The sequence below is a fragment of the Tasmannia lanceolata genome, unplaced genomic scaffold, assembly GCF_043159265.1.
Source record: "Tasmannia lanceolata isolate RefF3 unplaced genomic scaffold, GAP_Taslan_0.1 ptg000018l, whole genome shotgun sequence".
NCBI lineage: Eukaryota > Viridiplantae > Streptophyta > Magnoliopsida > Canellales > Winteraceae > Tasmannia > Tasmannia lanceolata.
The window spans coordinates 8283051-8295952 of record NW_027518695.1 but is presented as its reverse complement, the minus strand read 5'-3'; the positions used below and the strand labels follow the sequence as shown (position 1 = coordinate 8295952).

Genomic DNA, 12902 nt, shown 5'->3' with positions numbered 1-12902 from the left:
TTAGGGTAGTAAACCAATCGCCAGTTTAAACATATCAAAGAAAGTGTACTTTTTAATCTTATGGCAGAGGAAGCACTTGCACAGGTCTAGCAACACCGCCATTGAAGGATTTCATATTCTGGCCCATATGCTGCTAAAGCATGGAATTAGTGACACAATAAATATTGTACCAAGGATCTTAAGTTTCCAACTTGAATTTCTACATCACCCAGGTTTTTAGAAGGCCTTAGTTACAGAACCAAAGGTCAAATGTGATACAGATTCTCGGTGACACAGAGAAGTGAGGATTTAAACCTTTAGTTTAGGAAGAAAAATAATAAGCCGGAGATAATGACGAAGATTACATTAACAACACAATTTTTTTTTTTTTTGAGGATAGCATATGTAGAAATGAAGTGAAACTTCTCGCAGCATATATAATGACATTTATGTGGGCCTTATGTGAAGTCTAATTCCATGTACAGGTTAACCGATGGCCATGGCCTTCACCAACTCTGACCGGGATTTTACAAATGTTGTCTCCCTTTTTCTTAAGGGAAAAAAAAAACAGTTACTGTTTCTTTTTAATATGTCTTTACAACCGTTTTGGAACATGGAAGGTCGCAACCCACCATGGTGCCCTTTGAAATTTGAATAATGTGTAATTGTATTTATACTAGTTGCAGTCCCGTGCGATGCACAGGGCGGCCAAAAAAATTAAATTAATAATAAAATTTATTAAAAGCATATAGGAGTGCAAGAAGAAAATGAACAAATTGCTTAATGAATACCATAATGAAACATGGAAATGTTGGAAAGCTAAGAGATGTTTCAGAAGAAAACTATTGGATTATCCCTATGTGGCACCACCACAGCTTAGATTAATTTGCCTTATTGATGTTATTTTTTATTATAGAGGAAAAATAGGCATTAAAGGGTTAGAGGAAATAGGCGTAGAATAGAGATTCATTAGGCAAGGAAAATGAAAAATTCGGTTTAGTTTTTTTTTAGTCGGTACGTTTGGACCATATGAAATAACAAAAGGGAAATGAAAAAATAAATAAATTACCTGGCAATAATTTGTTGTGGGAAGAGAGATTTAGGGCAACGAAGAGTGAAAGAGAGATTTTAGGAATATTTGTGATACGTTTTGGATTTCTTTCTATCTATATAAAGACTCTTTATTTACATTCTAAACATTGGAATAGAACGTTTGTGACGTTTTGGATTTATGATATGTTTGTGACGTTTGAAATCGGTAACCGAATAAAACGGTTATTAGAAACTTGGTTGAATGCGTAAGAAAAATAAGGGCTGAATGCGGTTTGCAAAGGGGGTGCCACGTGGCACACCCTCAGTGTACCACATCCAGCTTTATATAGATAGTATAGATAGATATGCATGCCCTCATTTGTATATTTTTCAGTTTTGATGAGGGGTTGTATGCAACGGTCATCTTATCCAAAGACACCTTTGAGTTTTTTTTTCAGGTTTGAGGAATATATAGGAAACTTCAATTTTCCTTGCTACTTTAAACCAGACAAAAATGTTCCCAGAAGGCTCTCTTTGAAAACAGACCACTAAATCTATATTGATTATAATCATATGGACTGGATGATTTTTGGGTTTTTCATCATGAAAGAGGCTTGCTTCATTTGGAATCATAGAATAGTGTGTCGTTACAGGTCAAAGATGGTTAACCTCTATTCATTGGTTAACCATATCAGAATTCGTAACATGCATTCGGTTAGATTTATTGCTATTCTAAATTATTATAATAGTATCTACTACTAAGGAAACAAGATATAGAAGACGCAAGCACAAGGCTTAACATAGATAAAAACAATCATCAATTAACATAGCTTGTAGGAACTTTAGAGGATTGAAAACACAAAAAAGATATACGGAAATAATTGCGTACCTCTTTTATCAGATTCTAGCAAAAAAATCTCGAAGCCAATTTGATCTGATTACTCACATACTTGATTAAGCGTGTTGATCACAGCTTTGCACCGAAATACACAATGTATCCCCCAAATAGAGAATGATAAAAAATCTTTAAATTGTTGGAAGAATTGGTATAATGAATGATCATATGGTATGGAGATTCAAATGATCAAATAGGAACACAACATGATTATGAAAAAGAACACAACATGGACAGTCCGAATCCGAACCTTAATAAATGGGATCTAGGCACATGAGAAGGATCCATGGACATATTATGTATCATCTTCGTAAGATCCGAAAATTTTTGGAACGTGATCAAGACATGGCAGAAAAATTCGATGGATAGTCACGATCCGAAATCTTTTACTAAAATACCCTCAAAATATTTCTTATATTAATACTTAAAGGAGGGGTATTTTCATAAAAATGAACTAAATATTACTTGGCCTACAACTTTCAACTTCCCCCTTTTCCAGGCATATTTTTCTCTTCCTATGCTCAATCGTTTTTTCTTCCTGTAAACTTGCCACTCACCTTCAACAAGGATTAGCTACTCAAAAGTTTGATCATCGCGCAGCCTTGAACATTGGAGTTCTTTTCAACAATAAATCCTATTCTTCATTAAAATCATGGGTTATTATTAGATATAGTGACTAATTCTTTTCTGAATTGAGGAAGATTAAGAGTTCATTTCAAATGAAGAAGGCTGAGATTTTTTGTTGTTTTGTAAGTAGTATCTACTAGGACACTCCAATGGACTGTTCGATTTGAAATTGATCGTGACCGGGACACAAGAAGTAGGATCCAATGAACACTCCGAATCCGATCTGACCGATAAGGGATTTGAATGGATCGTGACTAGGACATAGGTGGATCCGATCCGAAGTGGATCCGTTGACACCCCTAAATTTGAACCATTGTATGGGATTTCTCTTCGACGGTTGATATCACCCACAATGAGGAGCGACGTAAGACAAAAGTAATGCTCTTGAGACTTGAACCCATGACCTTTAATAGAAAATCAAAATACTAACTAATATACCCAATCATTTTTTTCTTGAATAAATCAGGCAATACTTGTAATTTTAAAATGATATTTTTGAATATACCCCAACAATTTTATCCCATCCTTGAAGGCGAGCAAAGACATTCGATCAGTTTAGTTTTGTTTCCTAGCAAGGATGCAGTACTGCAAAAGATGAGATTTGCAGAGAGGATAAATGACGAGAAGACATAAAGAATCTTAGCTGGTAGCTCCATTTGGGCTGGAGCTCTTCCCATGACAAATGAATTCACCAATTTCTTACTCTCAATTTCATTTCATGTCTATCTTCCTCTAATCATATACATGCAAAGAAAAGAGCACGCATTTCCTCCTCATGCAGATCCTTATGGACTTGGGTTGTCGTGTCAGCCAAAGCAGTGAGTGTTGTTCTTGGTCATATGGCATTGCATACGTTGGACGATGTCGGAGGAAAGCAAAATCTAATGGAATCTAGATATTGTCCCTCTGTTACTCTTGGTCAATAGTCTGTCCTACGCATAGAAAATACCAAAAGGTATCCTAATTTTTAAAAGGGAAATGCTATCCCCCCACCCTAAACGGATACCCCGCCTCCTTTAACAGTTTGTTTGGTTGCTTGTAGATGGCTGGGAGATTAGGAGGAGAAGTTAAAGAGAAGTAGACAAGCATGGAAGATGGGAAGAAGATTAGGGGAAAGATTTGTGAGTAGTGTTTGGTTGCGCAAGAAGATTTGTGGAAGATGTAGGGTGTCGTTACCAAAATATAGGGCGGAAGGGAGAGAAAGAGAGAAAAAGAATAAGACGAGAATCTTCTCCTAATTCCCCACACAAATTTCACCATTTTGGTGAAAAAAGGAGGGAAGATTAGGGGGAGAAACATTGCCACCACATAAGAAAAAAAGTAATAATGATGTCTAGAAGTTATCTTGGGCATATCTTTGGAAGATCATCTTCCGATGATCTCCCCAAAATAAGCAACTAACCAGGCCATTAACAAATGACATTCGGGGGGGGGGGGGGGGGGGGGGGGGGGGGGTGTATTTTATCCGTCACAGGAGGAAAATATCATTTCCCTTCTTAAATCTTAACCAAACCTAACTTAATCAATAAGCCATTTAAATCGGGCAACATAAACAACTCGTGGGTCCAACAATTAATTTGTTGATATCTTTGAACAAGGTAGGCCCTACATCCAAACCATCCAGGGCAACAACGTAAATAGTTTGTGCCCCAAATTATCATTTCCATAGGATGATCCTAGCCCTCCGTTCTAAAGAGAACCTGTATAGATTGGAGGGTTGTGATCATCCTATGGAAATGATTTTTGGGGCACAACCTATTTAGGTTGTGGCCCATCAAATGGATGGTTTGGATCATCCTATGGTGTGGGTCGTACAGTAACATTAAGGCCCAATTTTAGTCCCTCCCATATTTATCGAAAAGTGTACGGTCCACACCATGGGATGATCCAAGATGTCCATTTGATGGGCAACAACGTAAATAGGTTGTTTCCCCAAAATAATTTCCATAGGATGATGGCAACCCTCCTATCTATAGAGGATTCCTTTTAAGTCACATAACCTTCGAGGTTCTTTAGTTTTGAATCTAAATAATTGAGAAATATTTGACATTGGAATCTTAAATATATCTTATTGTCCTGCTCAACTGTTTTTAAGGCAATAACCTCAGGGCTATAGTTTTTGAGTTCATAAAGAGAAGAAGCTGCATCATCCACAAGTGGATGGGATGCACAGTGTCGAGGAGTTTGTCCGCGTCATAGGTTAACAAAACCATTGATGTGCCTTATGCAATTTTTTACCTTCATGATTGTTTTCAAAAGCCAATCACTGTACTATTTGCGCTTGTTTTTCAACATGATGATAATTTTGTATAGCTTGCATATAATGGTAGAAGCTTATTTTAATTTTGCCAATCAAATAAAATGAAATAATATTCAATGGACCAATTAAAAAATGTCCACATGTAAAAATAAAAAAGAAATAAAATCTCAAACAAGAGGATGCTAACATGATGCAAATACTAAACTCAACTCAACTAAGCCTTCGTCCCAAACTAGTTGGGGCAAATACTATGATTAAGTGTATCATAATTATTAAGTGAAATTGCACCAACATATATTAACAAAAGGTAAGCTTCTGGGTTGTGACAATATTATGGAAAACACTTTTCATAAAAAATTTCTTTTTCTTTGTCCCAAAGCTCAAATATCCTTTTTGTGCTTAAGAATCTGAACTATTTCTTTCTTTGCCATCTCTGTGTTTCTTGAGGTGCACCGGTGGTGGCTACCAGATGGGTCCAAGAAGACACGGCATGCAGATCAAGGTGGCTAAGATGAAATTGAGAAAACCAAACTATTTTTTGAATCAGTTTTAAGATTTGAGAAGAGTTTTAAGATTTGAGAAGAATGTTCTTATGATAGGTGTAATAGCATTAACCACAATAGAAATATAATCTCATATTAAGTCACAAAATTACAACTCAAACTTTAAAAAAAACTGCTAATTGTCTTAAAGAAATACAGGAAAGATATCATCATGTAGGCATTCTATGGAAAGAATCACCCCAATAAGAACAAAAGAAAATTATACACTATTAAAAAACATTTTGTTTCAATAATTATCTCAATAATTAGAGAAGTAAGATGGACCTTCACCGAGCAGTGACACCCTATTTCGTCTCTCCCCTTGGATCCGAACAGCAAGATATATGTCTCTAATCACATTCATTTCCTTTGCAACATCTCCCATCTCCATTCTTTCTCTTGGTGATTCCGCGGAACACACAACTCCAATCCTCAATATAGACGTCAAACACTCTTGCAATCGACTTATCTTATCTCCGTCATTTCCAGCACTACTTGTAGCTCTTTCTTCCTCATCTTTTAAAAGGAGTGGGTCAACAACCTCCATTTGCCGTTCAGGCAAAGCCGTCTCAACAAATTTGTGAAGGGTTAGGCCATCCTTAAACATATCATCAATCGGGCGCTTTCCAGTGAATATCTCCAATAAAAGAATCCCAAAACTATACACGTCTCCTTCCATAGACACGCGACCACCTGTCCCATATTCTGCAATTTCACACATCTCTTATACTATTGTTATGAAAAAGGAAGATTTGATTTTGGAAAGAAAAAGCGGAAATTTTCCTCAAGACAACTGAATGTTCTCTTTATATTTAGAAATCTTGGTAGCATGGAGAGAGCTGGAGAATGAACAAACTATGGACTAAATAGAACCGATTCAGCTTAATAAAACAAAAGCCAATATTTATTGTCTATCAATTATTAGATGGACAAGGTTTCATTACACTGAAGTGCAATTGAATTTCATTGCTTTGACCGCTAATTCAGTTAATCAAGGGAGGACCAAGCATATTGAGATTTGTTATCATTTCATTCAAGAAATCACAACTAAAGAAAAATTGGATAAAAAGCATTGCAATACTGAAAATCAACTGGCGAATATTTTCACAAAAGAATTGCCGGAAGAAAAATTAAAGAAATTTCGTTACATGATGGGAGTATAGCCAGCCAGACAACTTGAATTAAGGCGGAATGTTACAACACATAATTCAATTGTGCAGGGCCCATCCCAAGTTAATCTTCAACTTTTTAGTCTTATAGATGTTATTTGGTTTTAGGTGTGTGAAGGGCTGCTAGATTATTCATATCCTTTTTAATTTGTTCTGTTTTGTTTTTATCTTAAAAATAAGTAGAGACGTAGGTTGATCGCGATGAAACAAAAAGGAGGTGAAGAAAGAGACTCTAAAATTTTGCTTTAAAAAAATTAGATTTATTTTGACTAAATTATTAATACAAACATGGGCTTTGCTAGGGACCATCACAATGAAGAGACTCTAACTTTTTCCTTTAAAAAATTAGATTAATTTTGACTAAATTATTAATACAAACAAGGGATTTGCTAGGGAACATCACTGAAGGCATTTCACGGACCGGCTGTTGCATGTGAGAGCAGTCACCTCAGTTGAATTAAATAAATAAGACAGAATCAGCTGAAAAGTGAAAAGTGAGCAGTAACTTCACTTTTCAACATAATTTTTCTTATTCATTTAATTCAGTTAAGGTGACTGCTCTACATGGAAAGCCAGCCGCGAAATGCCATCCTGCAAAAGTCCGTAGCAAATCCCATTTCAAATAAATACTAAAATCACCCGTCATTTTCATATAATTATTAAAAATATTCACATTTCGAGTTTTTATACGGTGTACGAACGGTCATATACCACGGTAGCGGTACCGCTCTTGATATTTGATCCAATAGCAGACCACATCTTAAGAGGCTGCTGTTGGATCGAATATCAAGGATGGTACTTCCATCGTACCACCTACAAGGGACTTGACGGTCGGCCACCATATAATTTCTCCTACTTTTCTTACCCTCTCCTTAGTACACTAAGACCCAAAATATAGAAGCCAATAAAGATTAAACAATGGACAACATTTTGGTAAAATAGAAATGCTACTATTGTTTATTTTATAATAGGGTCTAGTCCATCTTAAATAATAAATATGACACTTCGTGGTGAGTTGTGCGTTGTGCGTTGATCTGGTGTGAAACTATTATTTTGGACGGACCAAAAGCCAACAGGCCATACAAGTGGTGTTCCACCAAAATGGTGGAACTCCATCCCCACAAAGTGCCTCATGTAAGGTGCGCGTTAAGAAAAAAGAAAAGAAAAAGGGAACACAACTTTGCCCTACTAGCAACCCTGTTAAACAATTATGGATCACCTTATTATTGGGTTTCTCTCCTACCATTGTATTGTCGGCAAGCAGGGATCAACGAGTGCAGTGTAAGAAATGACAATTTGAGAGTGGGCCCAGTTTCAATTTCATATATCGTCCAACAGTAGATGGGCATCTAACGACGACGGATAAATTTAGGGGGCAAATTAAGCTACAATGCCTTTATAATAATAACCCAATTTTTTGTGTTTTTTTCTAAAAGAAATTTTAATCAAGGGAGGTGTTAGGTAATTTTCCTTATAGGTTCTCAATTTTTCTTCAAAATTTCTCAATTATTTTGAGAAATTTCGTAAGTATTTGAAGTACTCTCAAATACTAACAAATTTTGAGTCCAATAATCAGTATGGGACTCAAAATAATCACAAAATCCAAAACATTTAGGAATATTTTCCATTTTAAATTGTGAAATATTTCACACTCATCTGAAAGTAAAAGGCATGAAAAAAGACTAGTAAAACTATTACCTGGAGCGATGTAGCCAATAGTTCCCTTTAATCCAATCGTGCTACTTTGTTCTTTGGAGGACTCAGGAACGATCCTTGAATGGAATCTGGCTAACCCAAAATCAGCCACGTGGGCATTCATGTCTTCATCAAGAAGAATGTTGCCTGGCTTCAGATCACAGTGAGCAATTGGCATATGACAATGATGGTGAAGATAATCCAACGCAGAAGCCACGTCAATTGCTATGTTTAGTCTCTTAATGAAATTTAAGTGGTTCAATCGACGTTGTCGATTCATCTTTGGATGCAACCACTTCTCTAGACTCCCATTCTTCATCAACTCAAACACGAGAGCTTTGAAATCATTTCCTCTAAAATCGATACTTGAACAACAAGTTATGATCTTGACAAGATTCCGATGACGAATGTTTCTTAATGCTTCACATTCGGCCATGAAACTCTTGGAAGATCTACGTAATTGAAGGTTGAAGACCTTCACAGCAACAACATTCTCATCGGGCCCAAGAATTCCCTTATACACTGATCCGTAACTTCCTGCACCTATCAAATTTGCTGAAGAGAACCCATCGGTTGCTTCAAAGAGCTCTGCATAAGAAACCTTCAAATGCCGACCGTCCATAGAAGATGTGGGAGATGGCTTCTTCCTTGAATTTCTTATCCAATAAAGAGCGAAAATGGAACACAACAAGAAAATCAAACATAAAGCTGAACTCATTATTGGGATGATTACTCTAGAAACAAGAGATTTTTCTTGTTTCTCATTAGCTAGGATGGGGCATGCAGGTAATTGTAATTTTGGGATACCACCACAAAGATTGTCATTTCCGATGACTGAAAAAGCACTAGCATCTCTAAAGATACCTTGTTTAGGTACTTCACCTTCAAGATTATTGAAAGACAAGTTAAGATAAGTCAAAGAATGAAACCCCTGTAGATAATTTGGAATGTTCCCTGAGAAGTTATTGTTTGAAAGATCAAGAACTTCAATAGCTGTTAAGGAACTAAAAAATGGAGGAATAGTTCCTTCAAATTTGTTCCCTTGCATATAAAGTTCTGCCAAGGTTTGACACTTTCCAAGAGTAATTGGAATTTCACCGGACAATTTGTTCTCAGAAACATCCAGCATCCCTAATTTGTCTGAATAACTCACTTCCCAAGGGAGATATCCAGGCAAGGAATTTTGAGATGGGTTGGGTAATTTTGGTAAGGAAGAAAGGCAGATAACTTCCTTTGGTATCGTTCCATTAAGGTTATTTTGAGCAAGCATCAACAGTGTAAGATTTTGGCAGTTACCAAGGGTTGAAGGAATGCTACCTTGCAGGTTGTTTTGTCCTAACCCGAGTTGGCTTAATTGAGTAAGATTGCCGATTGAATCAGGAATTGTGCCTGTGATGTTGTTGAATCCCAAACTCAATATTTGTAGGTTGAAGAGATTACCAATCTGACTAGGTATGCTTCCAACAATTTGGTTATGTCCTAAACTGAGAATACGAAGTTGAGTCGAGAGATTGACTATTGATCTAGGCAGTACTCCTCCAAAACGATTTTGCCTCGCAACCAACAATGTCAGATGACTACAATTGGTCAATGAAGTGATAAAGCCCAAGTCATCATCTTTGCCAGTTCCCAATTGATTACCCCATACTCCAAGTCTTTGCAAATACACTAGACTTCCAAGATTTGCAGGCATCGGTCCCGTGAAATTGTTCATTGCGAAATTGAGCATTTTGAGCCGTGAAGCATTGGATAATGACTCTGGAAAGCGTCCTGTAAATTGATTGTCTGCTAATAATATATGTTGGAGATTAGGAAGAAAGAGTCCTATGTTGGAGGGAAGGCTCCCATATAATTGGTTACCCGTCATGGCAATTACCTTAATAGATGAGACGTTATAAAGAGAGGGAGGAACCGTACCTGATAATTTATTTAAAGAAAGATCAAAATATTCCAAGCCCTCAATTCGGGTGATGGCATCCGGAATGCTTCCTTCCAAATTATTTTCCATTAGAACAAGATGGGTGAGAGATGAAAGGTTCCCCAACGAAGGTGGGATGCGTCCTGTAATATCATTAGTTTTCAGATTTAACCAGAGAAGCTTCGACAGCGTGCTAAGCTCTTCAGGAATTTTTCCTGTCAGTTGGTTGTCCTCCAAATCAATGACTATGAGGTTCGAACAACGGGTGAGATTGACTGGAACATGGCCTCCAAGGAGATTATAGCTCATATTAAGATGGCTCAATCTGAATAGACGGCTGATTTCTTGGGGTATTTGGCCGCTGAAGCTGTTTTCTTGGAGGTGTATTTCCCTAAGGAAGGAGAGGTTGGATATGGCAGGAGATATAGAACCCTCCACTTGCTGCCCACTAAGGTCCAATACAGTGACCCTTTTATGCCGGCGACCGCATCTGACTCCTTTCCACTCGCACAAATGAAGAGTACGGTTCCATGAGCTCAAGGCTCCAAGAGGATCGCTGCTTATCCCGCCCTTGAAGGTGAACAAAGCCATTCGATCAGTTTCTAAGGAGGCAGTACTGCAAAAGATGAGATTTGCAGATAGAATAAATGAGCATACCACGCAAAGAATCGTAGCTGCTAGCTCCATTTGGGCTAGAGTTGTTCTTGTGGCAAGTAGACACAGAATTTCTTAGTATCAATTTCGTTTCATCTCATCCTTCGTTTAATCATTATATATATGGAAAGAAAATCTAGGAATCTAGTCCTTCGCGATTCCCTTTTCTGGACTTGGTCAATGAAAGCCAGACCCAATAATGAGTTAGATTTCCACCCGTAAAATGACTGACTTCCAGCCATACATTAGTCTGTCCTAATTTTTAAAGAGTAACCAAATCTAACTTAATCAATTAGCCATTTAAATCTGGTAAAAAATTGTATCATAATCCTCTGGTAAAACTAAGCCCCACTTCGTGTAAGATTACGACACCAGATTGTGAGTGCCAAACCTATTATTGGTAGGTTTAAATTCGAGTGCAATAATCCGTTTAGCATTTTACATCTCTTTGTAATAATTAGGTGTACATCATTCATGTACGGAGAAACAAATAGGTTTTCACTTTACTGTATTATCTATTCTATTATATTATAGCAGGATGGCAGTTTCACTGTTCACGCTGATGTGGACAGTCCCCCCATCCGGCTTAAGATCCTATTATATTATAGCAGGATGGGGTTTCACTGTTCACGCTGATGTGGACAGTCCCCAATCCGGCTTGAGATCCTACGTGGCATCCCTTAAAATGCCAAAAATAAACCCTAAAAAATTTTATAAACCGTATTGGTCTCATATGCTATTTTATCTCTCTCCAAAAATTTCCCAAGTTTGAAAATGTAGATAAAATCTTCATGATTCCCATTTCCAAAAAATTACTCCACTACCTATTAGGGGTGGACATGGTTCCGGTTCGAACCGAGGAACCGAACCGAACCGGCACATATGGTTCGGTCCGGTTCGGTTCCATAGTTATATGGTTCGGTTCCGGTTCTAATAACCTGGAACCGATGGAAATTCGGTTCGGTTCTGGGTTTGGGATCCCGGAACCGAGAACCGACCCACCTTAAAACCCTTAAATATGCTTGTTTTTACTTGGATTTGGTGAAGGACTGAGTCGTAGTCCCCTTTCGATCAAGAGTCAAATATCATGTAATCCATGTCTTGATGACAAATGAGAAAAAAGTGAAAGATAGCATTCTACCAATCAAAAGCATGTTTTAAAAATCTCATGTATAACGCCCCCACAAAGTAATATTCATCAGCTCATTACAGACTTTTGTGCTCTGCTTTTCCCATCAATGATAGGCTGGAAACAAAAAGTTATTCTATCTCAAGAAAAAAAAACCGAACATTCAAACACAAGGAGGGAAACTGTTGTGAATAAATTCCGTTGATTTGGTGAAGGTCGGGTAAACCCAGAACCGAACCGAACCGAACCGATTATATATGGTTCTGGTTCGGTTCCAAACATATATGGTTCTGGTTCGGTTCCAATTTTAGGGAACCGATTATATATGGTTCGGTTCTGGGTATACCCCAAAACCGAACCGAACCGAACCATGTCCACCCCTACTACCTATCCCGACTTTTCATCCTTCCTATGTATAAAAATTTCCCATTGGTCGTTTCTAAAATCTTCTCCATAGGATGATACTAACCGTATGTATGATAGAAACCTCCATGGAATGGAGGATTAGGATCATCTGATGGAGAAAAAAACTGGGTCATAGCCCATCAAATAAATGATTTAGATCACCCAAGGAGTGTTTTCCTATTGCCCAAAAATCCAACAATGCAATCTCAACATCTACGGAAGGAGGAATGCTTTATTAGCGTGGGGGCTTGAATACAATCTAACGTGGAGCACAGATTAGTAGGTCCCACAATCAATTGATCTGATCCGTCTATTTGATGGGCCATGCTTTGGATATCCTGTGACTTGAAAATCACGTCAATCATCTAATCCTAACCTTTCAATCACATGTGCTTTTTATTATATTGAAATGGAGGGCCAAAAAAGCATATAGACAAGGATCCACAGACAGTATTAGAGGATATAATTTGTTGAAAAGAATGTCCCCCTTACAAAAATGAATGGCTAATTTGACATTTGTGGTGGTATTCATCCTAATCTCGCTTTTACTACGTACAGTGATCTGAATATTCTTTTATCAGTACGAAAATCCTTCAA

At 37.4% G+C, this 12902-nt stretch overlaps 1 protein-coding gene across 1 annotated transcript in view; it reads right to left on the bottom strand.

Moving 5' to 3' along the window:
• The window catches only part of LOC143850020 (putative receptor-like protein kinase At3g47110), a 29903-nt gene extending 19038 nt beyond the window's left edge, over nucleotides 1-10865 (bottom strand). Inside the window, exons 1-2 of the mRNA XM_077359355.1 lie at nucleotides 8203-10865; nucleotides 5600-6040 (exon numbers count right to left, since the gene is read on the bottom strand). Of these exons, the coding sequence (XP_077215470.1) occupies nucleotides 5600-6040; nucleotides 8203-10804 (3043 nt within the window). The 5' untranslated portion in view covers nucleotides 10805-10865. The remainder of the gene's footprint in view (nucleotides 1-5599; nucleotides 6041-8202) is intronic.
• Between the last annotated feature and the right edge of the window lie 2037 nt (nucleotides 10866-12902).